Here is a 27,167-nt window from a genome sequence, read left to right on the forward strand (position 1 = left end):
ACATAGGAAAGCGGCATCCATGTCAATAGTTGCCAACCAAATTGGCGAAACAGTACTGACAAAAAAAAAAAATGGCGAAACAGATATACTAATAAATTGCCAAAAGTTTAGAACAAAATTAGTCAAATTAAAATATTTAAAACTGAATTGATCGTGTACAATAGGTTTATGATAATTATCCCCAATTATAACTATTGGGGGTTCCAAGAAATCTTTTTGATCCTTATTGTTTTGTGGATGAAAATGTGATTGGTATAAGTGATCAAAATGATGTAGAATATATCCACATATCTATTCCCACGTATGTGGGATATATTCAAACGTATTCAGGCAATTAGGAACAGCTCCTTCTGGATCTCTCACCAGATACCTAGAGAACTCATGCACACGAGGCATGAATCATGATTACTATTTTGCAGTGAGGGCTGGTGTTTTGCCTGATCACTTCTCTCCATTTATCTCTCGATCGCATGCTTCTTTGCGAGACCTTTCAACAAAGAAATCAACATACATGATCAAGGAAGGGATTCTCATCCCAAAGCTTCTACCGCTGAGCTACTAAGGAATAATGGGAGATTCGATCTCAGAGAGTCCAATTCCCGTTCTCAACTCATAACCAATATGAGCTCAAAGTTTCCTTCGTAACTCCCAGAACTTCTTCGTAGTGGTTTCGTTACATGCCTCATTTCATAGGAAACCTCAAAGTGGCTCTATTTCATTATATTCCATCCATATTACAATTCCATTCATTTAATATCCATTTGGTGTCCATTGACATAAGAGATGTCGTTTCTAGTCTATATCTTTATATTTCTATATATGGAAAGTTAAAAAATCATCATATAATAATCCATAAAAGAAATTGAGATAGAAAAGAAAAAAAAGGAGGTTTGGATGAATGTATTAATCATGAGGCATACCTTTGTGCATCAGCATGAAAGCATCATGCATGATTTTCCTTACAAATTCAACATGCTAATTTCACACATCAATCAGCCTCTACTAAAGAAAAGGGAAAAGCAAAAAGCTTTGGGCCCATTTTCATCTCTATGGGTCTTCAAACTAAGGGTGAGCATGGTTCGGGTTGGGCCGGTCCACCCCTTAACTCTAGGACCAACCCGTACAGTTCTTAATTTTTGGGACCGAGGACCGATCTTATTGAGCTTGGGACTGAGGACCGGACTGACCCAATGGGTTCGGTTTAGTTCCAAGGTCAACCCAAGACCAAGTGATAATTTTTTATTTAATTTTTTGTACTCCTTAAAAAATCGATTGAGGATCAGAATGACCCAATGGGTGCAGCTCGGATTCAAGGTTAACCCAGGACTAACCAATAATTTTTTTTTATTTCATTTTTTATACTTCTTGAAAAGGCAATCGAGGATCGTACTGACCCAATGGGTTCGATGATGAGCAAGGTCAGCGAAGAAATGCAAGCGGTGAGGGTCAAGTGGGGTGAGCGTCAAATATAATAAGCATCGAATGTCGAGCGGGGAGCAACAAGCCAAGTGAGCATCAAGCGGTGAGCGGCACGAGTGACCCAAAGTGAGCGAGGCAAGTGTCGAGTGGCAAGCGGAGAAGTTTTTTTTTTTTTTTTTTTTTCGATTTTAGCAAATTAAAGACTAAGAGGACAAATAAAACGAAGAGAACGAATATTATAGGAGAATACCATAAGGTGCATTTTCGGATGCCACAAGGACTCCTCACAAAAACATTTTCCTTCTTTGTAAATTATGACTATTGACACCATAAAAGACATTAAAAACCTAAGTTATTAAAGAACAATGTAAATTTACTTGAACTCATTAAAGAGTTGTTTAATGTTATTGACGCCGTTTATTTTAAGGTTTTATTTATATAAAAATTTATAAATAATATATATAGTCACGGTTGGTTCGGGTTAGACCAACCTGAAACTCTTAGAACCGAGGACCGACCTATAAAGTGTTGGTCAAGGAATTCTAAGATCAAGGATCGACCTAATCTCTTTGGGAACCGAACCAGGACTGGCAGGGTTGGGCCGGTCCAGGGTCAGTCCAAGGTTAACCCTTAACCGATGCTTACCCCTACTTTAAACTACACCCGAGCCTTTCCAAGGCCAAGGGGGAAAAAACCAGGATTTTAATTTTAAGGGTTCTTGGTGAGTTGAGCTTTAGTGATCGTCGTTGGCACATCTTTTCTTAGGGTCAAAATCGTCGTTGTCACTTTAATTGGCAAACTGTCTCCGCAGTCTCTTTTTCGCTTTTGATAAATGGCTCGTGCCCTCACCCTTTCAAACCTTTCTGTGGTCTTCTACAAGGTGGTCTTCCATATGATTTGTTTATATCCTGCGGCTGAGCCCTTTCAGCTTTTTTTTTTTTTTTTTTTAATGACCTAGGGATTATCGAAGATTACCCTTTGGGAATCACACGATCTTCCGGTGCTCGGTAGCACTGGTGGGGCCTTACCGTAAGCCGCTATTCAGACATAAACCCTCAGGGAGCTAGCCTAGTAAACTACCTCTGGGACCTCCATTTAAATCGCGAGTATCCGAAAATTCAAACTCGTTCCCTCAGCGATGAAGTAGCAAAACCCAATCATCATGGCTACCTACGGGTGGATCCCTTTCAGCTTCTTTTATATATCTACAGTCGTTTAATGTCCTCAGAGGCATATCTTTTTGTCTACAGATGACTTGCTATTTCGTTTCGAGCCTATTAGCAGGGCCATTAACATTGTCTAAAGCAACATTACTGTGGCCTCGCAACGAAGTTACCAATTTCATAATAGATGAGCTGTTTTTCAATAGTTCACAATGATCCAATGTCTATGATGGTGTTGAATTACAGGAGCCAACGGGAGAATAAAATTAAGGATAGGAAGTTGGTTGCCCCTAGAATCACATTCAGATATGTAAGTGAGGAAGGAAGAAGAAAAAAGAGTCTGATGAAGTCAGTGTGAACCACTGGGATTCGCCTTAATGGCCACCCTTCCAACATGGAAGGGGGAGGTGAGGGGTTCAAATCCCCACCTTCTCAGGGGGATGGGGTGGGGATGCGTAAGTTTCAGAAGTGGGTTTTGACTCCCACGCCCTATAAGAGGCAGGGCAAAAGTCTGAGAGTGAGTGTAGAGTAGGCATAGAGTATGACTGACCAAAAAAAAAAAAGTCAGTGTGGGGCCCACTGTGCACACATGGCAACTAATGAATGGATTACTGTAAATCCTATATGATACTACTTGAGCACTCAATATTTTCTCGATCGGAGAGTAGAGACTGTCCTCCCACAATGGATAATTATGGAAAAGTTCGAGTAAGTTTGCAACACATTTTCATATATGGGACACTTGAATTTCCTAATGACCACAATCACGATCATGACCATTGGAAAACGGAGAACTTTGGATGGAATTCGGTAGTTCTGTCAATTTTCCTTCTTTGCTTGTCGATATCTCAATGATTCGTAGCAAATATTTTCCGATATTGTAGACATGAAACAACGTGACGTCACAAATTAGATCAGCTGTAGAGCTTGCTAAGTTCTTCTTGCTGCAACTGGACCCAACATAATTTATCAATTTGCTAACCAACCTTCTCGACATCGTGGTCCTTTTTGCTGTTATTGGCAAAGGAAAAGAGTATCCTATTGCTTAACCCGCAAAGAGAGCCATGTAAATTCATACTATTTCGCTTGGATTGAAATTTGCGATTCGATGGATGAAAGGAAGAGCATATGGTAAAAGAGAAACAGGGTTGTGATAGTACAGCATCATACCACGTCTCATTTAGAATTTCTGATGTAAAGTGAAAAATTAGTGGACTTGTGGAAAAGAAACTCAGTCTCTTATATTTTGAATAATCCTCCGATCCATGTAAATGGGGGGAAGAAGGAAAAGAACAAAAGAAAACAACAAAGTTATGTGTGCTCCACTTGTCCTTTTTTTTTTTTTGTTTTTTGGATTGAATAGAGGAGGTTTGCCATGGTTCAGTTTCTTTGCTTTGACATCAACTACCTACTTGATAGTTTTCATATTGCTGTTTTAGTCAAATACCAAGCAGCGAGTCATTCTCTTAAATTTTTTATCCTCGTCACTCAATTCATAAGGAAGCAAAATTACTCTTCCAGATTGCTTTTGTTAATGGTTCTAACAGAGGAGGCTTGTTTCTCTGTTCGTGGAATAGGTGAAGTACTTCATAACTATGGCAGGGTATTTACGCTGGAATTGCATCTATACCGTTCTGTGGAGTAAGTACTTCATTCCTTTCCCGTTTGATCCATTCCTTTCGCCAATGATTAGCAGAGAGAAGGAAGCTAACATCAGCGAGAAAGTTAAATATCCTTTCAGAAAATGCGAAAGACTTCTTGGTAAGTTGATATATATGATGAAGAGATAATCTGTTTGGCTATTCTAGAGTAGTTCTCTCTGGTAGAATCGTACATGACAAAGGTAAGAAGAAATTGTCTTCTCAAGTCTTTCCTATAATTATTTCCAAATACCATTATTGCATTTGCAGCGTGGTTTTAGATTGATTTGGCATTAGGATGCACCATTCTCTAGTGCTCTCTCGGTTGAGGTCAGAGGGGGATTGGAGTTTGCTTATATCACTGCAGTTTGCTCTTTTGGCTTCTTTTACATTCTGGTATTTTCTTCGTTCTTGTGGACTATTTGATCGAGCTACGAAGGGTCACCTCTGACTATGTCCAGCTTTGGCTCGGTCTTCATTGTCATTTTCTGATTTACATTACCCTTTGTTTATATCCAGGCTACTATTTCTGCACCATCAACAACTAGCTTCTTTACATGTCCACATGTAGAAATACTGCGCTAAACTAATTGAATCTCTTCGTTCATTCCTCTCTGTGTTACCACATCTTCTAGTCTGCTTCGTAAACCTTCATACAATCACAGGAGCACTTGGCACCCGCTGGTTATTTGAAGATTCTGACCGTGAGCACGATTCTGTGTTAAAAGAGCATATATTTAGAAAGGAAGATTTTTTGTTTATATCTTGTCCTAATTTTGTACATCTTACCATATTATCCAGTGAAGAAATTGTATATCCATTCCAAAGTTGGTGTGGTCCACGATTCTCTTCGTATAAGATAGGAGCCGTGCATAGGTTCATAATCCTTGTTTTTAGCTTCATGTGTTTGATTTGCTTGTGATTTTTCTCAATGCAAAACCTCATTTCACTTGCTATTGGCTTACGAAGTCTACATGTTCTTTCAATTAATCAAGGCGGGAATTGCCTGTTGTTTCTGCTGGACCTTCCTAACTATCTAAAAGGTTGTAAATTTCTCCCAAAATTAAACAATGAATGCGTGCATCAGAGAAACTGAACCTACAAGGAAAGATTTGCTAGCTTGGAGAACCTGGTCCTTATTATGGTGAGTTTTGTACGGTGTTTTGGATTTTGGACTGTCTTTTGCAGCTTCATGATGCTAACATATTTTATTTCCCCATTGTTTGAGCAAGCGTGTTGATACCAAAGGAAACATCCTGGTTCGGATATATCCAGATGGAACTTTTGACCCTGCCTTGCCTGCACAGGAGGTAATTATTGTGTTGCCTGGACACATGATTAACATTCAGTAGTTTGTCATTGAATTATGGTTTGTTGGTTTTTTTCCCCCGCCATGAAACCTTTTATATCTTGAAGACAAATTAGCTTAAAGGTTTTAAAGCACCTTAGCAGGAGTACCTTGAAATGCAATTGTCAGCATTTTTAGCTACCGATGCTCGCAAACAGAAACAAGGTTATTTTTGGGTAATACTGATGGTCACTGATAAGCAGAGGTAAAGTATTTATGCTAGATCATAGTATAATCTCTCTGTGGTTCAGAAAGCATGCATTTTGAAAGATTCCATTCTGTTGAGAATTATTTCCTGTACTCAAGCCAATTCCATAATTAAGATTTTGCTCGAGGACTTATTGCAATATGGTGCTGTCACTGTGGGTTAAGCTCATCGTAACATGCTTTTAGCCTTACTCGATGATACGATATGCATCCTTTTATCATTAATCCAGTGGGAAAAGAGATGAATGTACCTATCCGATGCATTTCCTGCAGACCGAGCTTACATTGAGGATTGGATTGGATAGAAGACCTTGGATGAAGCTGGGAAAGTCAAATTATCAACATCTCTGAGAACCATCTCCAGTCAAATTTATATTACCTTACTTGGTGGATGATGCAGCTTCAGCGAAGAACGTGGCAACTGGAGCAGGTTCCAGTAGTTGGACCCCTTGGGTTCAGGGTTTCTATCGAAGAATGGTTAGGCTGTTCAAGGATCGGCCTCTGCTCCTCTCTGTGCATTAGCGAGTGATGCAGGATGTATTATACACAGGAACATGAAAGATGAAGCGAAATGATGTTTTTTTTTCTCCGTGAGGGAGCAATTGAATTTTGTAGGTTGACATGGCGATACGTTCATGGTTTTGTCTACCTAATTTTTGATGATGTCCAGTGAACTTGAAAGTTCTGAGATTACACTGAAAGGTGACATTCCCATTTCTATGAAGGCTCATGAAACTTTTGAAATAATCGAAAAAGAAGGATCTTGCATCAGCCATGACTAGCTCTTAATAGATGCTCAAAATGTTATGGTGTTCCGGCAGTTTTGCGCAACTATGCCATTAGAAGTTGAAGGCAAGTCCAAATTCAACGGCAACTTCAACTATCTGCTAGTAAACATCACATTCTTGGGCAAACTTTCCTCTATCTACGCCTTCTTGTAAAACTAAAAAAGATATTAGGCATTGGTGAATGCATTACAATATTGCTAACTTACCAACTTTTAACTCTGCCCGCTTGAAAACTTAAGAAGGCATTGGTAACTTACTAATTCATTTGACATTTGTCTATTCATTACCATGTCGGAACCTTGCTAACCTCTTACCCGATCTAACTTACAAATCAATTTGATGTCAGTAAATTCTTTACTATGACAATAGTTTATTAGCCTTTAGCTTGTCCGTCTGTAAAATTTTAATAAAGATGATAACTTACAAATCAATTTGGCATTGGTAGATTCAGTACAATACGGGTAACTCACTAACCAGTAACTTGATTTTGCGAGTTCACATCATAAACTTCCCCAAAAATCAACCAACTTGAAGAATGTGTAAGGAATTCATGGAAATAAAAGTAATGGCAATTCACTGTAAGATCAAATGAAACTCATACATGCCATGCTACAAAATCCGACACTTCATTGCAACCAAAAGATTATCACCAAAGAATACCTACAGCAACTGCTCAGCAACTGCTAACCCTCTTGGATTATTTTTTGGTTAACTGTGATGGAGTCGACTTGGACATCCTTCACGTACAGGAGAAGTCTCAACTTGTTGGCCTTTGCAGCGCTCCTGTCAATCTTGAGCACGGCCACAGTTGGTTTACTTTGACTGCTGACAAATTCCCGTGCAGAAGGTCACGGGACTATAGAATCGGCCCAACTTGTTAGCAACTTTCCTAGATAATACCATAATCAAACAATAAGTTTCGGATGTATCTTTTGTGAGAGCTACGTGACGACCCGAGAAAACTTACGTCGGGGTCAAGGAAAAGACTGATGTGGTACAAAGTCAGGCCTAATCCAAACCCAACAATAGAAACGATTCCGAGCCCGATGGTTCTGGGCAATACAACATACGTACAACAAGCAAAGGCTAGTATCATCGCAATCTCAGCCGTGTAAGCGCAATTTGTGGCGGTGCTGGCATATCCTACCCTCAGGTGACCTTTCATGGCAGTAGCAGCGTATTGTAAGGTTAATGCCAGCACTGACAAACCGAACGCTATAGAGTTCAATATCACAAAGGCTTGGAAAGCTGCCCTGCCAGCAAGAATCGCCATTCCATTGTCGTTGTTATAACCTCCGGGCATCGTCAAGGACGCGCCGAAGGCAACTGTGGCTATGAGTACCGACACTAGTATTTGAAACTTGGCAAATACATCGTAATTTTCTTGGTAGGCAATATTCCTTTCTGTGGTTATAGAGATATCATTTGGCTTGTCTAGCCACTTCTTAACATTTTCAACAACCACGCGTTGAAAATAGAATGCACCAAATTCTCCCAACAAGTGATGAGCTTTTGCGGCAGCGTAGCCGACCTAAAGAATGTACAGAAATATTAATTAATGAGTGGTCTTTCCCAGAGAAATACTTCAAAACCCTCACTCTACACAATGAAAACCCTTTTACAACAAGCAGAAGTCCTAGGGAGTGCTAACACAATGAAGAATTCATTCAATTCATATCTTTTAGATAAAACCAGTAAATAGAGTCTTTTGAATTAAACAATTACAGTTTTGGGTAATCATATAATTAAGTGAGATAATCTACGAATTGGTTGAAATCCCTTTCCCAGATGGGGCAGAGTGCAGGTTCTCTGTTTTACCTCAAAACTGTTTGAAAGGGGGCACAGAAGAAACAGAAGGATTTTCGCTAAATATTGTACAAACTATTCTGATTCATTTCTATGAATGTCGCCCAATAGTCGTTTCAAATTCAGAAAGTGCATGTCAACTTTTGGATTGGGATTTTCTTAAGTTACACCTTAATGCCACCTCTTAAATGGTGGCGCCTCAGCGCAGGAGCCATTAGACAGTTCAGATTTATCCTGTACTTTTCTTTCTTTTTTTCTCTTTACCTTGTCCCCTAACTTATAGAGGAACCCAACCCCAATGTTTTGCATTGCTTTCAAGATAAATAGGACACTGTTACTTTTGAACAGGTTGAAGACCCGCCTGTCGCATGGATTTGGAATTTAAACTAATTAAACAATTTAGTTTTAATGATATTGTATGATCATCCAGCACAATATTTATAAACTTCAGACATTACATTTTAGAGAACTAATATATATATTTATTAACCAAACAAAAAATTTAACTAATGTTGAACATTACTTTACTACGGGGTTTGTCTAAAATTATACCCTGTTATTTAAATATTTTGTTACTAACAAAATATTCAAACTTAATATTGATTTAAACTATTTTTATTTTATGCATTTAGCTAATCTATTAATACATTTTTTTTTATGTAATCATATTTATAAATGGGCTTTTATGTGTGGGAATTCGTTAGAAGGTTCAATACTATAAGTATTACTTCAATTATAAAGACTTCTATTTTTAACATTTTTGCAATAGTAACTACTCGCAAGATAATCATTTGGTAAACGGAAATTTGTATATGACAATGCACATTGATAACCATGTTATAGATTATATATATATATATATATATATATATATATATATATATATTTGATTGCAACCTTTTAGCTACCGTTTGCAATACTCACTAGTATGTCTGCATAAATTTTTTAAATAGACTATTTAATTTTACATTTTTTTTTGGGGTCTTGAACGAGCTCCTTTTGGTGGGTGATGGGCTCAGCAAGAGCCCACCTAGGAAGACGATCCAATAAACCTCCATATCCAATTTGACATTTTGCATTATCACTAAAGGTCCATCTATTCTGTGGAAAATAAATGATTTTGAAATCTAAAAACAATCGTTTGTATCGCTTATAAAAATGAACAAACGAAAATCTATTTTATAGTCCACGAAAATGTCTTGGCATTTATTGTTTTCGATAATGAAATATTTTTCATTAACTAATTATTTCAAATAATATAAATGATCATTTTTATGTGATTATTTTCCAAATTATTCATTTTCTATAAAACTCCATTTGTTTCATTTGACAATGAATGATTTGAAAAATATGTTGCTAAAAATAATTGTTTATATCACTTAACATAATCAGTCAACGAAAAATATTTTTATTGTCAATAACAATTTACATTACATGAACAATGAGAATTTTTTTATTGATTCATTTTTTTAAACGACACAAGGGATCATTTTTAGGAAAATATTTTCAAATCATTCATTTTCTACAAAACATATATACCTATCATTTTTGTGCACACATCCAATTTGTAGATAAATTGGTATTTTGAAAAAAGAAATAAAGGGATATGACCCTTCACGATTAGTTAAATAAAGAGATATGACCCTTCACGATTAGTTAATCATAAATATATATCAATTCACTTCACATAGTTATGCGAATTAATGTTGACATTCTGTCGTAGGAATATTAATGATAGATTAAGTGGTATAAAAAATCCTTTTATTTGTGCCTAATTAATTTAATAGTTAGAGTGCTAATAAATGTTAGGTGAGGGAGGGAATGAAGCTTTTTTTTTATAGGTGGTTCAACCCCAAAGTTCAATTTTATTCAACTTTCTAGTTAGATATGACTAATAAGATCACTTCACTCCGAGGCCCTTTTTCAAATGCGTGTCACACTCAGTAAAGTAACCTTTGCTGCCATTTGCTATGAAAATTGAGAATATAATCAATATAGTTAAACAATTGAATAAGCAAAACCATGTTGACGTAAAAAGACTTCAATTGGGTTGTTTGTTTGCACGTGAAATGAGTATCACCTGGGTCACAGTTTCTAGACAATACTGAGAAAATTACTCTGTGAATGAACGAATTGGGCTCTATGGTGTTCAAGCAAACATACCTCTTTGTGAGCATCAAAAATGTCATGGGCGGTCAAATGTTCCTTATTTGTGGCTGAACAGTCCACCCCTTATCTTGTGCCAGTATGTAAATGATGTTGTATTTTTTATGAAGCACAGCCAAATGTAGAGCCGTGTTTCCATCAGTATCTTGTTCGTTGATAAGATCCTCTAGGTTTGACGTCCCTATTATGTACTTGACTACCTTTACTTGTCCTCCAATGACAGCTGCATGAAGAGCCGTTTGCCCTTTGTTGTTTATGATGTCCCAAGCATCAGGACAAACTGTAACGAGCTCGTCAATGACTTTGATGTGGCCTTGAAACGCTGCAATGTGAAGAGCTGAATCTCCCTCTTTGTCTAAGCCATATGCCGCAGAAGTATCGTGTTTCAGGAGCAGTTGAACTGCTTCGTCTTTTCCAGAGTAAGCGACATAATGAAGAGGAGTCCACCCAATATCATCTCCTTCATTGATCACGTCTGGTCTCTTCTCCAAGATTTTCTTCGAAACTTTGCAAACACAATAAGAATACGTCATGATTTAGACTGTTTTTAGCATCTTGACATAGATATTTAACATTGCATTTCATCCCATTTAGCTTTCTCCTTTTTCTCCTTACTAGGGAGGACTATGTCAGGTTACTCTGAAGTTTCTCTAGTGATGTTGCGTAACACATTTAAAATCTAACTTCCTTCAATTTAGCATAATGCAGGAACTTGTAAATTTTTCTATTTTGATAAATGAATTTGTCAAAAATTCATAAAGTTGATTGAGAAGATGCTTCATTTCTATTTAGCAAGGCATCTGCTCTGTCAAGGCTAGAATATAAGATCAAGGGCTTTTACTCAGATGCCAATCAGAAAATTAAATTGAATGAGTACTTAGCACCTTCTACATCTTCCAACGGTAAAATCATTGTACTCCCTTTTTCCAAGCCATCATAATTTTCCCTCGAGTGTTAAAATTTTTTGCATTCATACCATGATCTTTTGGAAATATATTGCAATGTGCCCTATCATCAATTGTAAATTGAAAAGCAATTAACCATAAGGAGAAAATGACGAAAATAAGAAGAATACCAAAAAAAAGAAAAACAGGAACTGGATGAGAGAGAAAAGGGAAGACGTTGGGGTATGATGGTGGTAGTGGTTGACGATGGTGCCTGGAGAACAATATGTAGAAATATTCTGTCTTATGATACTATGTATAAACTCTAATCTTCTTCTTTTGGTCCGCAAACCAAGAGAAGACGAACGAGTTGGAACTTATTTAATTGTCAATAATGAATATAACAATAAAGAGAATGTAACAGGAATAGCAACTTGAATATTTTCAAAACATAATCCTCACGCAGAAGTGGTCACGCAGAAGTGGTCAAGAGGCATGTCCTTGGGAAAAGCATGACCTTTTTCACCAATATAAAAGTAATAACAAATAAATAAAGGTGCGTTTAGTAATGTTTTTTATTCGGGGAACAATTTTTTTCATAAACACTTTTTTTCTATTTCTGTTCCCGGGAACAGTTTTTGAGCATTTGAACATGTTTAGTAATTATACAAAATTTTTGTTCTCAAGAGAGAAATGTGTTTGGTAGAACCTCAAATATTTTTGTGACTTAGAATTTCTTTTAATATATTATTAATTCTATTACATTTTTCTTGTTTTCTTTTCTTTTTTTTTTTCTTTCCTGTTTTTCTTTTCTTCTCCTTCCTTCAGTCGATTGCCGGTTGGTGACCGGCCAAACAAGGGCCACCTCGGGGGAGCCTCGCTAGCCACCAGTGAGGTTACCCCGAGCCTCACCATGATTGGGCGAGGCAACCTCGCTTGGCCACCGCGAGGCTCGGGGGAACCTCCTCCGACTAGGCAAGGCTTGGGGGACCTTGCTAGTGGCCGACAAGCTTGGGGCGACCTAGCCAGGGGTTGGCAAGGCTTCGGCAAGGTCGCCAAGCCTTGTCTGGCCTATCACCGGCCAACGACCAGCTAGGGGAAGAAGAGAGGAAGAGAAAGAGAAATAAAGAAAAGGAAGAAAAGAAAAGAATAAAAAGCTTGATTCTTGATATTTGTTTCTTGAGTTGTTCTCGGGAACAAGAAACAACTTCTTTTTGTTTCTTGTTTTTGTTCCAAATTTGTTCCAGAGAACAAAAGACTTCCCAAACGTGTTTCTATTCTATTTTTACCCCGAGAACAAAAGAACAGAAACACTAACAAGAGCGTTATTAAATGCAGCCTAAATGGCTGTGGTTTTTCCACTCTTTTAATTTTGACACTATTTTACCATATTGTCCTTTATGTGGCCGGTCAAATGTGCTCCCCCTCTGGACCAAAGGAATAGAGGGGGACGCTAAAGACGTGGAAAGATATGAAAAAGGAAGTGGAATCCGCGAGGAAAGAAAACAAAGAAAGAAAAAGAGGGAGTTTAACCAAATATAAAATAAATAATAAAGAGATTAATGCATGGTCAAAATATGTGATAAGGAGTGTATAAGCCAAAAGAATGAAAGAAAGCGTGGCCGTAAATATTTTATTATTATTATATTTACAAGATACTAGTGTAGATGGGGGCCATCACTGCTACCACCGGCAATCTCACTAAAGAGAAGCCTTGCATTAGAGAGAGAACTTCGGTTGAAATTTATGGGGAAAAGTGCCAAAAAGTCTTAAACCTTTTGTCTTTATACTTATTTAGTTCTAAACCTTTTTTTGGTGTCGATTTAGTCCTAAACATTTTACGTTGTACCAATTTAGTCTTTTTCTGGCCAATTTTGACCGGATTTTGCTGATTTGGACATTTGGTAAGCTAACATGGATAACTTTTAATAATATTTTAATATTTTGGAATAATTGAATTTTTTTTTTTTTTTTTTCTTCCCTCTTCTTCCTCCAGCTAGTCACCGGACCTTAGCGACCGACCAGAGGCGACGGTCAGCAAGGTTAAGGTCGAGGTCGACCTCGCTGGCCACCTTGCTAGTGGTGCGGGGGTGGCCTTGCGCCGGGCAACGAGGGCGAGGCCTCGAGGGCCGGTGAGGGCGAACCCCGCCAGCTCAACGCGAGGCTAGCTCTCCCCTGCTCCGTTCCCCAATCCCGATCTCGCCCTAGAAATTTCCTCCCTTTGCTTGTCATCATCGTCTCTAAGGTTTTACAGGAGCTCGGGGTGTCCTCCATTGTGTGGCTCCGGACTCGAATTTTTCGCCCTGGTTTGCCCCACGGCGACGATTCGTCGAGCAAGGGCGAGCCTCGCCGCCCAAGCCTCGAGGGTGGCATCGCAGCCACTGGCGAGGTGGCTGGCCAGGTCGTCCTCGACCTCGCCGGCCATCGCCTCGGGTCGGTCGCCAAGGTACGGCGATCGGCTGGAGGAAGAAGAGGGAAGAAAAAATAAAAAAAATAAAAAAATAAAAATATTAAAATATTATTAAAAGTTGTCCACGTCAGCACTGATTATGCCACATCAACTAGCCGGCGTCCAGTTAGCAAAATTCTGCCAAAATTGGCCGGAAAGGATTGAATTGACACAACGTAAAATGTTTAGGACTAAATCGGCACCAAAAAAATATTTAAGCATAAATCGGCACAAAGACAAAATGTTTAGAACTTTTTTTGCACTTTTCCCAAAATTTATGTATCACTGGGTTTATAATCTTGTGATACTTACTTGTTAGTGAGGAGTGCACTGCAGCATGTAGAGCTGTCAGTCCCTTAGGGCCCTTATGAGAGAATGGCAACGGGGAAGCATGTAAAATCAGCTCAATGATATTTGGAAGGCTTCGATGTGCTGCAAGATAAAGCAAGTACTCACCAACAGCATTAGTAATATCACATAGTTGAGGATCTTCTTTAATCAGCAACTCAACCACCGACTCGTGACCTCCCCTTATTGCATAGTGCAACGAGGTATCCTTATTATTATTCAGTCTCCTAAGCAGCTTTTTGCATGCATCAGATTGATCTAGTGATTTTGCCAAATCCATGAAGACTCGAACCGCATGGTCGTTTCCCACTTTAGCAGCAGCATGTAAGGGAATGTCTCCTCTGTAGTTACCTTGCCAAAGAAGGGACGATCTTGATTGATGTTGCAGAATATCTCGGATGAAATTTACCTGCTTGTATTGAGCCGCAACGTGAAGAATGTTGTTCCCCTTTGGCGTTGTTTGGTGGAAAAGATCCTCTCCATTTTCCGAAATTGTTGTCATCAGGGAATGAAAGTCTCCTGACTTTGCTGCCTGATATACTTTACGATGCATACTCGGGACACACGGTAGTTGCAAGTAAACTTATCAATATAAGCAATGTGTTCAAGTGGGAGGAATTTCTTTGATCTTTCTAAGAGGACTAGTGTAAACGAAGGATGCTGGAGAGGAAATTTAGTTGAGCTTCCCAAGCGTACTAGAAAAGAGACATTTATATGCATATGGTGGTTTCTTCAATTATTCTTATAAAATCAAAATAAATTTCTCAAGTTTAGAGAATAGTTTCCAAAAAGTCTAATGAGTATGCGTTTTGGACTTCCTGTTTTTACACACAAACAATAATAAGTGGGCCAACTCTTGTTAGAAGGAAGGAGGGCAAGTACAAACCAAAAATAATAACGGTAAATAAATTATATAAGCATGAAATTGAGTTAACGGACTGCTTTCCAATCTTCATCAAAATTTGGACCATCGGACATGTATGATTCAAACATTCTTCTTGAAGAATCGAATTTGATTGAACTTATTTATTAAAGTAATGACATTTGTGGGCCCACTTTTAGCTATAGTTTCCTTTTCCTTTTTTTTTTTTTTTTCTATTTGACCGACAAGTCCTTTACTCTTTTCAGTCTTCATGATCCTAGTTCGTCGTGAGTCATGCATTCTCACCATGCTACAAGTGATGGAAGATCTACATACATAAACTTTTTCCACTCAAAGATTTACATATGTAAATTTTTATGGTCCACGAACTTAGGTAAAAATTAGTTGATGCCCAATTTGAGGATCGCCTCTACTTCTATGATCCATTGGCAAAACTCGGAGCTCATAATCATATTTTTTTTCTATTGTAATGTTTGCATAATTTACTATAATGAATAGAAATCTAAAAAAATTATGCTAGTTCAATGACTATCTATTATTTTTACTATGTGGAGATTTGAAAAAAAAAATGAGAGAGAGAGAGAGAGAGAGAGAGGGAGGGAGGAAGGGCAAGACCGAATCTGCTTTGCTTTGTCAGTGAGGGCCTGTGACTCTCGGTGGGTTGTCGGTGAGAGCTTGTAGGCCCTCATCCGTATCATATAGTGGTCGTCATTGTGAATTTATATGTAGAGTTGAATTCGTAAGACTATTCTTTTGATGTTCTAAACTTCTTACCTCTATGGAACACTAGCTACAATTATGTCTGTTAATAGAATTTGGCAAATTAGTATCCTATTTGAACCCCAGTGACATTATGCGTATCTAGAACTGAATAATCTGTTAACAACAAACTGCATTGGCAATGGGTTATTTTGTTTAACTTAACTTCTTCTTTTTTCATGTATCTTGGTCTAGACTTTGTTCCCACATAGGTTCCATCATTAATCTTTTTTCAGTTCATTGGAAAATGGACTTATTTTTGTTGGTTTACTCTTTCCACTGTCTCTCACTTTGTAGAGAAATAGGAGGCGGCTCACGGGACCCGTGGACTATGCCACTTCTAGAGCAGGCAAGTTCTCGACTATCGCTTGTTATCCATGATGATTTACATATGATGACTCCGTGAGAATCTGTCATGTTCCTTGCCTTTCAGACTGACGTTGCTTGCGAGAAGGTGTTGACAGTTTCGGTGAGATATATCATCTTCTGGTACCTGGAGTTCACTTTTACTAGAACAATTTTGATATCACAGGTGAAGAACATGAACAAACGACCTTAGCGATGGCTTCGACATAGTCGGGCTTTCTCAGGCTATGACATTGAATGTCGATCTTAACCACATTATAAGTTGCTAATTATGCATTCCCCTTGTTGATGGAGACAGTAATTCTTTTTTTTTTTTGGGGCGAAATGGAGACAGTAATTCAATTGGACATGAAATTGAACATATTGAGAAGTTTGTGATCCTTCATTTGATGCAAGAGAAAATCCGTTAGCTGTCAGTTGAGTGAGCAAATTGGGTTGACAGCATCAAAGAGCCTGGACTTAAACTGGATTAAACTGTTAGGACAGGACTTAATTTTTCATCATCTCTAGCTTCAATAGTTTACATGTTAGGAAAGAGAAGACGTTGATAATGACTGCACGTCTTATTAACAATAATTTTAGTTAAAATAAAATTTATTATTTTAAGTTATTGGGGTAGTGAAAAAGTTCAAGGTAGTATCCTTGTGGAAAACTTGAAGTACATTTAAAATCTACACAAATTCTTTTGAAAGCTTAAAAAATGAAAGTTGTAGTAGCCAGTATTTAACTAAAAACGTGGGGTTTAGATGCTGCAATGGTCAGCTCTTTATAATTATTCTTTGCCCTTCTGTGTTCTACTCCAGTAATTCTCGGGTAACATAACCAGCATACTGCATTGATGGAGTATATCGACAACACAGTTAGCTCAATAAGTGATAAATGGATAAAAGATAATATTGTAATCTATGTATTCTTACTGTTGTCTTTGTCCTATTGCCGGTTACCTAGTTTCTTCTGTACATGGTTAAGAGTTATCCGTCTACCATCAATTTAACTTACTTGCCTGTCTCACAAAGCACCATGATTGGTCGAGGCGTTGTCGAATTTTGTGATGGAGGACCTCTGGTGAGAAAAAGTTCTACAATGAGTGAATTGCACATTTTCGTGCCATGCCTTCTTTCTTTTCGATATTGAGGTGAAGACGTGGTGAATTACTTTATACTGTTGGAAGAATTTATTCCCCTTTTTCCTTTCACAAGTCTTATAGTATTCTTCTTCATTATACTACTGGCCAGCTTTTGAGATGTGCATATAAAATTCGCTTTCTTGTCTATTCTTTTCTTAAACATGTGGTTGACGTATAATACTTTGAGTCTGCCGAGAAAATGCGATTCCACTTTGCACCACGACACTTTGTTAAGCCATGTCACTCTGGTGTAAATTTTTGCATTTTCTTGTGAAAGGGACGTCATAAGTGCCATAATTTTCATACGGCATTCTCGCTTTTTATTTTTATTTTTCGATTATTTTAATGTCATAACTTATATATAGTGCTCACTTGAGTACCATAACTCTTTTTTTTTTCTCGATCACTTGAGTGTCATTTAAATTTTCAATCAATCACTTAAATGCCATAATATTTTAAAATCATTTACCACAAGTGCTATACTACATCAAATTTGTGGCACTTGGGTGAACATTTTTTTTAAAAAATTTGATTTTTAAGCGATTGATTAACCATAATGACACTCAAGTGAACATTTTTTTTAAAGAAATTATGAAAGTTGTGACACTTGCAATGCCTTTATCCCCAACTTCTAGTTTGATCCTAGAAGTAATACTTAATTGCAGTCGTGAGCTTTTAACAGCAAGACTCTTCCTAGAACACTGTGCTTGCGTTAGTAATGCTGTGGGCCTAGACTAAGGACCTTAACTACGTTGGCATAATTCATCTGAAGCTCCTTCGATCTGTCTTCATTTTTCAAGCATGACATCGAGGAAAGACTGCCTAGAGAGAAGAGGAACAATAACTTGGCGAATGTTTAAGTAGGAATTAGTGACGGAATGATTTCCATGAAATGAAAGATTAACCTCGTCATAGGGGAACGTCGGGTTTTAAGGATGATGCAATAGACTTCTACATTTGTGTATTTCAAACGGTCTGCAGCACATTGCTGTGTTAATTCCCCATCGCCAACCAGCTTGCTAGATATTCTGGAGAACTTCATAAGTAACTTGGTAGTTACGTCATTTTTCCTTCTTTAGTAGTTGAAAATCTAAATTATTCATACGGCATATTTTCCCACACTACCGACATGAAACAAAATAATGTCACAAATTAAATCAATTGTAGGGCTTGCTAAGTTCTTTTTTACTACAACCTTACCTAATATAATTGATAGTTCTACTGATCTACCTTCTTGGTGTTGTGGTCCTTTTTGATGTTATTGGCAAAGGAATAAAGTACCCTACTACTTAACCAGCAAAGATAGCCACGTTACTTTAGACTCTTTTCACCTGAATTGAAATTTATGTTTGATCAAAGGAAGTGCAAATGATAAAAGAAAAAGGGAGTTGTGATAGGACGGTATCATATCATGTCACATTTATAAGTTCTTATGGAAAGTGAAAAATTTGTGGACCCACATAAAAGAAAGTTCTTTCTCTTCTTTTTCAAATGATGACACTTCATTTTCAAGTAAATGCAGTAAAGAAGGAAAAGAAAACAAGGATGAAATAAAAGAATCAAGTTATGTATGCTTTCCATTTGTGTATTTATTTTTTAGTAAGTGGACAATAGAGGAGGTTTGTTTCCATGCTTCTTTTGATTGCCATAGACACCAACTACCTATCTGAGAAATTTCAAATTGCTGTGTTATTCAAATACCAAGCAGTGAGTCGTCCTCTTAAATTCATTGATCCTTGTCACTCATTTCATTAGAAATCTAAGTTACTTCTCCAACGTGCTTTTGTTAACTATTCTAACATACTAGGCTTGTTTCTTTGATCGTGGAACTGGTCAAGAACTTCATATCAAGATACCTGCACTCAATGAGTTCAAAGTTTTTAGAACACCTTAGTAGTAGCATCTTGAAATGCAGTTTTCAATGTCTTTACCCATTAATGTGGGGATAAGTACACTAATGGTGCCATAAGTTGTGTACGGCGCTCACTTTGGTGCCAAAAGTTTTCATTGGATCACTTAAGTGTCAAATCGGAGGAAAAACGCTCACTTTGGTGCCACCGGCGAAAGATTCCGGCCTCTAGCGAAAGATTCCGAACAAAATGATTATTTTTTTAAAAAAAAATCAATAAGCCTTTAAATGATGTCGTTTTCGGTCCTCCTTAAGAAAACAACATCGTTTGCCATCCTACATGGATGGCTTCATGGAAATGATGCCGTTTAGCTCACATGGGGAAGAAATTAGGGTTTCGATAGGGTCGAAGCCGTGGCCGTCGTCGGGGTTGGGGTCGGAGTCGGGGTCGAAGCTGCGGCCGTCGAGTGGCCATCATCGAGGTCGGGGTCAGGGTCGGGGTTTGAGCCGCGCCGTCGAGTGGCCATCATCGTGGTCGGGGTCGAGGTTGGGGTCGAAGCTACAGCCGCCGAGTGGCCATTGTCGGGGTCGGGGTCGGGGTCGAGGTCGGAGCCGCTGCCGTTGAGTGGCCATCATCCGGGTTGGGGTCGAGGTCAGGGTCGAAGCCGTGGCCACCGGCGTAAGGACCGTCGAGGACGGCGACGGTCGGAGATTAGGGTTTTGAATTGGGGGAGACACCAAACGGCGTCGTTTTGGTGTTTGGATGCTGACTCAACTCTCCGACGAGCCACGTCGGCGTCAAAAATTAATAAAAAAAGGCCACATCGGATTTCCGGCCAATTTCGTCGGAGTTGGCACCAAAGTAAGCATTTTTCAAATTTTTTGGCACTTAAGTGATCGACGGAAACTTTTAGCACCAAAGTGAGCGCCATACACAATTTATGGCACCATTAGTGTACTTATCCCCATTAATGTGGGAAAATGATACTATAAGCACTATAACTTTCGAACAACGCTTACTTCAATGCTAAACTTTTGAACAATTACTCAAAGTGCCACTCTTGTAAATAAAAAAAAAACGAAATGACAACTTCAGTGCCATCAACAATTTGGGTTGCTGAAAAATTCTACATCGTAGTATTTTATTATATAAACTCCAATGTGACTTGCTGGCATGATAGAGTCAGAAGTATATTTCTAAACGACGTCCTCTAGAGATTGTTTGTCACGCTCCAGTCCTCAAGCGCGCACCCATTCCTCAGTGGTCAATACAAATATGACATTCCTAGGTCTCGTCGCCAACTCAATTCGTTTTAATGCACATGTGTTGACGCCTTAATTTTATTTAGGTTTATTTTATTTTATTAATTAAGTTTTTATTTTCTTTATTGGATAATAAATAAACAAAACAGAAAAAAAACGAAGAAAACAGAAAAAAAGAAGAAGCAGAAAATGCCCATCCTTTGGGCCTCCTCAGCCCACTTTGATGTGAATCGTTGCGGAGGGATCGTTCTACGAAGGCCCAGATGGTGCGAATTGCAAACCTCGACCTCCAATCAAACCTGTGATTGGCAACCTCGGTATGAACGTGACCTGTTGACGAACACGTGTCAACCAACCAACGTTATAGACGCCACGAGCGAAAGAATTCGCTATCTCGCTCGATAAGTCGAATTGATCGCCACAAGAGAATCTTGATTAGGTCAAGAATAGTAGAAAGAGAATCTCTCAATTCTTTTCCTCAAAAATAAAATACATCTGTCCCCAAAGAAATTTGGCAAATCCTTTATATAGGCTGTCACACAAACCCTAAAAACCAACCCTAAAAAATCTAATGCGTTATATTCTAAAATATTCCTATTTTAGAATATTCTTAAACAAGAATATATATATAAATTGACTTGGTCAATTATTTGGTGACAAGATAATTAAATTGCACCAAGATTTCCAAGATTCTTCAAGATTTGATCCAAGGTCATCTTCACGCCAAAGATCACGAACCATGACGCCAACAGCTTGCCTGAATTGTTTGGCTCACGCTTGAGTAATCGAACCAATAGGAATAGACAATGGGTCCCTAGCACCTCCTCCTCGATATGACTCGATGTCCACATCATTCCCTCCCCCGTGCAAAGGATTTGTCCTCAAATCATCACTGGCATCAAAAAGAGTCAAGTCAGAAACATTAAATGTGGCACTAACGTCATACTTACCTAGAAGATCAAGCTTGTAAGCATTATTGTTAACTCTTTCCAAAACCATGAATGGTCCATCCCCTCGCGGTAATAACTTAGAATGTTGCTGCTCAGGAAATCTCTCTTTGCACATATGAACCCAAACCCAATTGCCAGGTTCAAACACCACTTCCATGCGCCCTTTGTTAGCTTGCCTTGCATATTGCTCAATCTTGCGCTCAATATTTGTGCGCGTCTTCTCATGCAACGCCTTGACAAATTCAGCTTTCTTTGCTCCATCTAAATCCACACGCTTATCAACAGGTAAAGGGGTTAAATCTAATGGAGTTAATGGATTAAAACCATAGACAACCTCAAATGGTGTAAATTTAGTAGCAAAATGCATGCTCCTATTATATGCAAATTCAACATGTGGCAGACAATCTTCCCAATATTTTATGTTCTTTTTAATAATAGCACGCAACAATACCCCTAAAGTTCTATTAACTACCTCGGTTTGACCATCGGTCTGTGGATGACAAGTAGTAGAAAATAACAACCGTGTTCCTAGTTTTTTCCACAATGTTTTCCAAAAGTAGCTAAGAAATTTAGAATCTCGATCTGAAACAATCGATCTAGGCATGCCATGCAAACGTACAACCTCCTTAAAGAACAAATTAGCAATATGAGATGCATCATCAGTTTTATGACAAGGTATAAAATGAGCCATCTTTGAAAACCGATCAACAACCACGGAAATAGAATCTCTACCATACTTAGACCTAGGCAATCCTAACACAAAATCCATAGAAATATCAATCCAAGGATGCGTTGGAATAGGTAATGGTGTATACAAGCCATGTGGTTTAGTTGTAGACTTCGATTGCTTACAAGCAATGCATCTCTCACAAACACGTGTGACATCTCTCTTCATATGTGGCCAAAAAAAATGTTCATACAGCACTTCATAAGTCTTATTAATGCCAAAATGCCCCATTAAACCACCACTATGCGCTTCTCGCACCAATAATTCACGCAAAGAACACTTAGGCAAACATAGTTTGTTTTCACAAAAAAGATAACCTTCATGCCTATAAAATTTATCAAATGCAGCGTGTTCACATGCCTCATAGACTCTCCCAAAGTCATCATCATCAATATATAAGCCCTTGATATGCTCAAAACCTAGACACTTTGCTTCTAAAATAGTTAGAATCGCATACCTTCGAGAAAGTGCATCGGCTACCACATTTTCCTTACCTTTCTTGTACTTGATCACATATGGAAAAGTCTCAATGAACTCCATCCATTTGGCATGTCTTTTATTCAACTTTTGCTGTCCTTTCAAGTACTTCAGGGTCTCATGGTCGGTGTGGATCACAAACTCCTTTGGCCATAAATAATGTTGCCAAGTCTCCAAAGCTCGCACTAAAGCATACATCTCCTTATCATAAGTAGGATAATTCAATGTTGCTCCACTCAATTTTTCGCTGAAATAAGCTATGGGGCACCCTCCTTGCATCAACACGGCTCCAATTCCTGTACCAGAAGCATCGCACTCTATCTCAAAAGTAGCACTAAAATTCGGCAAAGATAATAAAGGAGCATTAGTTAACTTATCTTTTAGCAAATTAAATGCTTTCTCTTGCTCTTCTCCCCATGTGAAACCCACGTGCTTCTTGATTACCTCAGTTAATGGTGTGGCAATAGTGCTAAAATTTCTCACAAATCGTCGATAAAAACTCGCCAATCCATGAAAGCTACACACCTCTCCTATGGTCTTAGGCGTTGGCCATTCACGGATTGCTTTAACCTTTTCTTCATCAACCTGTATACCATTAGCACTAACAACAAATCCTAGAAATACTAATTTGTTGGTAACAAAAGAGCACTTCTTTAGATTAGCGTATAATTGCTCGGCCCTTAAAACCTGCAAGACAACTTGCACATGCTCAATATGGTCATCTGGACTTTGGCTATAAATTAAGATGTCATCGAAATAGACAACCACAAATCGACCAATAAAAGCATGCAAAACATGATTCATAAGTCGCATAAACGTGCTCGGTGCATTAGTTAATCCAAATGGCATTACTAACCACTCATATAATCCATACTTGGTCTTAAATGCGGTTTTCCATTCATCACCTTCTTTCATCTTAATTTGATGATAGCCACTTTTCAAATCGATCTTAGTGAAAACGCAAGAACCATGCAACTCATCCAACATGTCATCTAACCTAGGAATAGGATGTCGATACTTTACCATAATATTATTGATTGCTCGGCAATCGACACACATTTGCCAAGTTCCATCCTTCTTTAGCACTAACAAAACAGGGACGGCGCACGGGCTAAGACTCTCTCTCACATACCCCCATTCCAATAGTTCGCTAACTTGCCGCTGAAGTTCATTTGTCTCCTCAGGATTGCTTCGATATGCTGGTCGATTAGGTAATGGCACACCAGGAATCAAGTCAATTTGATGTTCTATGCCTCGAATCAGTGGTATCCCTCCAGGAAGTTCATCAGGAAAGACATCTTCAAATTCCTGCAATAAAGATACAACAGGACTAGGCAAACTTGGGTTAAGATCGTTAGTAGAAAATAAAACCTTCTTGTACACAAGTACAAGCATTGATTGATCTAGAACTAAAGCTCTCCTCACTTCACTTGATTTTGCATAAAATTTATTTTGCCTCTTTTCTTTCCTCTCTCCTTTTCCCTCAGTTTTTACCACAATCTTTCTCTTCTTTTTTTTTTCTTTTTTTTTTACGAACTCAGATACAATTTAAGATGCTAGAAAAGAAAATTTAAAACTAACAGCAAACAACTACGTATGGAAGCACAAAAGCAATCGGATCCCTAAATTAATTAGAACTGAAACCCTAACCCAATAAATCTCAAATTGCTGATTATCAATAGAAAATTAAAGATAAATAGACCTTGTAGAATCTGGCTCTGATACCAAACTGATGTGAATCGTTGCGGAGGGATCGTTCTACGAAGGCCCAAATGGTGCGAATTGCAAACCTCGACCTCCAATCAAACCTGTGATTGGCAACCTCGGTATGAACGTGACCTGTTGACGAACACGTGTCAACCAACCAACGTTATAGATGCCACGAGCGAAAGAATTCGCTATCTCGCTCAATAAGTCGAATTGACTGCCACAAGAGAATCTTGATTAGGACAAGTCCTCAAAAGAATAGTAAAAAGAGAACCTCTCAATTCTTTTCCTCAAAAATAAAATATATCTATCGCCAAAGAAATTTGACAAATCCTTTATATAGGCTGCCACACAAACCCTAAAAACCAACCCTAAAATCTAATGCGTTATATTCTAAAATATTCATATTTTAGAATATTCTTAAACAAGAATATATATATATAAATTGACTTGGTCAATTATTTGGTGACAAGATAATTAAATTGCACCAAGATTTCCAAGATTCTTCAAGATTTGATCCAAGGTCATATTCATGCCAAAGATCACGAACCATGACGCCAACAGCTTGCCTAAATTGTTTGGCCCGCGCTCGAGTAATAGAACCAGTAGGAATAGACAATGGGTCCCTAGCACCTCCTCCTCGATATGACTCGATGTCCACATCACACTTCCGCCTCAGCTCGGCCCAGCCGAGTCTCCTTCTTCCTCGCGCCTCTGCAGCACGCGCAGGGGGCGCGACACCGGAGCAGAGGGGAGGAGTAGTGATGACACACGTGGAGCAGCTGGCACCGAACGGCGATGGGACGTGGAGTAGGGGGTAGGCTGGCGTCGGATGGGACGCCAATTCGGCTGGCGAAGGCCGTGGCGACCGACGGTCGAACTTCGTCGACCGGCCACCCCTCGGCCTCGATCCCAGCAACAACGGACACACAGAGATCCTAGAGAGACAGAGAGAGGACGGCCGAAGCTCAAGGTCCCTTGAGAGACTTTGAGGAGCTCGAGTGCAGGGTCGACTGTGGCGTGGTGAGCTCGAAGGGGTCCCCGAGAGACTTCGGGGAGCTCGAAGGGCGAGCTCGAGGGAGAGAGAGGGTAACTCGGCGACGGATTTAGCCAAATCTGACCGTCCAGGATCCACCGTCGCCATCATTGTTTGCCGCGATTGTTGCCATCAGTTTGCCCTTGCCCTTGTTGTCGTCGCTCGTCCCCGCTGTTGCCGCCTTTGATCGATCTAGCATCATCGCCTTTGCCGCGCCATCGCCGAGCAGGTATCGTGCCGTCGCCATCACTGTCGCCCTTGCTATCTCCCTCTCCGTAAGTCCAGTCATCGCCACTGTCGCCGCCGTCTTCGCCATCGTCGCCGCTGCACCTCTTCGGCACCCCCAATTCGGAAACCCTAGGGTTCCCGATTTTCCGGGTCGCGATCTCGGGTCGTCGGGGTGGACCCGGATTGGGAATCGGGTAGGGATTCCGTAAATCTTGGGGGCCGCGAAGGTCGGGTCGTGGTCGAGGTTGGATTCGGGTAGGGTTTTCGCGGGAGCCGGGTCATGAGTCGAGCTATAGCGCCGGGTTGTCGGGTCGGGCCGGGTGTCCCTAAACACCCGGCCACGGCGCTGTTTGAGTAAAGTAAAAAAAAAAAAAAAAATCCGAGTCGGGCCCGCATCGCGAGCCCGTTTGCGTGCGAGTCACGGCGGGTCGAGACCCAACAAGCGGATCCGAGCCCGGTCATTTTTTATAATATTTTAAAATAAATAATAAATAATAAATAATATATTTAAAAAATTCAAAAATAATTTATTTTCGAAAAAATTTACAAAAAATTCCAAAAATCGAGAAAAATAAAAAATAATTTATTTTCCGAAAAATCAAAAAATCAAAAATATTCCATATTGTCCAAAAATGCCAAAATCCAAAAAAAAGCCAAAATTCATGAAAAAGACAAAAAAATTCAGAAAAAGCCAAAAAAGACTTATAATTTTCCAAAAAAAAAAAACCAAAAAAGCCAAAAATCCCTTTTATGTCCAAAAATTAGAAAAAGACTCAAAAAATGTTTTTCCTCCCAAAATGCATGGAAAATCTCTCGAACATCCAAAAAACCTCAAGGTTTAAACAAGATTAGGTATCGAAAGGGCATTAGTGATTAACTAGTGTAATCAAATCTCCGATCCTAATTTCTCCAGTTGCGTAGGAGTGAGTATTTCTCCCAATATTTCGCTTGGGTTTCTAATCAACCCACCCCAAATCAATTAGTGGCGACTCCATTTTAAAAATTGATTTACAAGTTAAAAACTTGAACTATTAAGTTATGAATTGGTGGACTTGGGAGAGTCTAAGCTTAATAAATTCGGTCGAGCCATTAGCCTGCAAGGCACTCGTACCCGATTGCGAGCGCCGAAAAAAAGAGGTTGCGACAACTTGGCGACTACGCTTGGGACATTTGAGGACTTAGGCCATTTTTTCTTGTTTAAATTCTTTACTGACTTAGGTTTTTTTCTTTATGTAGGTCAAAAGCTTAGAAATTTATTTTAATTTTGCTTAAAATAGATTATCTTGTGATTATAAACTGTTGTGCATGCTTTACTGTTTTAAACACTACACATGGTACACACAACCCGGCCGCCGGACCTGGGCTGCCATAGGATTTATAGGATGGTGTTAAGAAAGATATGACCTCGAACGCGAGACTACGATGTAGAGGTTGCCTTTCTTTTCCTCGAATTTCTTAGCCGAGGTAAAGAGGGTATGCTGCTAACGCGAGACTGTGATGGGCGGATATCCTTTAATCTCAACAAGCCTTCTGAGTTAGAAATCGAGCCGCACATCTCATGCGCATGTCTTTGTGCTT

General features: G+C 39.0%; 1 protein-coding gene across 1 annotated transcript; it reads right to left on the minus strand.

Annotated features, from left to right (window-relative positions):
- Positions 1 to 7,180: 7,180 nt before the first annotated feature.
- LOC120292574 (ankyrin repeat-containing protein NPR4-like) lies at positions 7,181 to 25,677 on the minus strand. Its single transcript, XM_039310835.1, has 6 exons — positions 25,447 to 25,677; positions 23,318 to 23,989; positions 14,183 to 14,627; positions 10,815 to 11,042; positions 10,535 to 10,602; positions 7,181 to 8,096 (listed from the first exon to the last, which is right to left on the minus strand). Exons 1-6 carry the CDS (start codon positions 25,675 to 25,677, stop codon positions 7,455 to 7,457), a joined length of 2,286 nt encoding a protein of 761 aa, XP_039166769.1. The 3' UTR covers positions 7,181 to 7,454.
- Between the last annotated feature and the right edge of the window lie 1,490 nt (positions 25,678 to 27,167).

Source organism: Eucalyptus grandis, chromosome 4, assembly GCF_016545825.1.
Source record: "Eucalyptus grandis isolate ANBG69807.140 chromosome 4, ASM1654582v1, whole genome shotgun sequence".
Classification (NCBI taxonomy): Eukaryota; Viridiplantae; Streptophyta; class Magnoliopsida; order Myrtales; family Myrtaceae; genus Eucalyptus; species Eucalyptus grandis.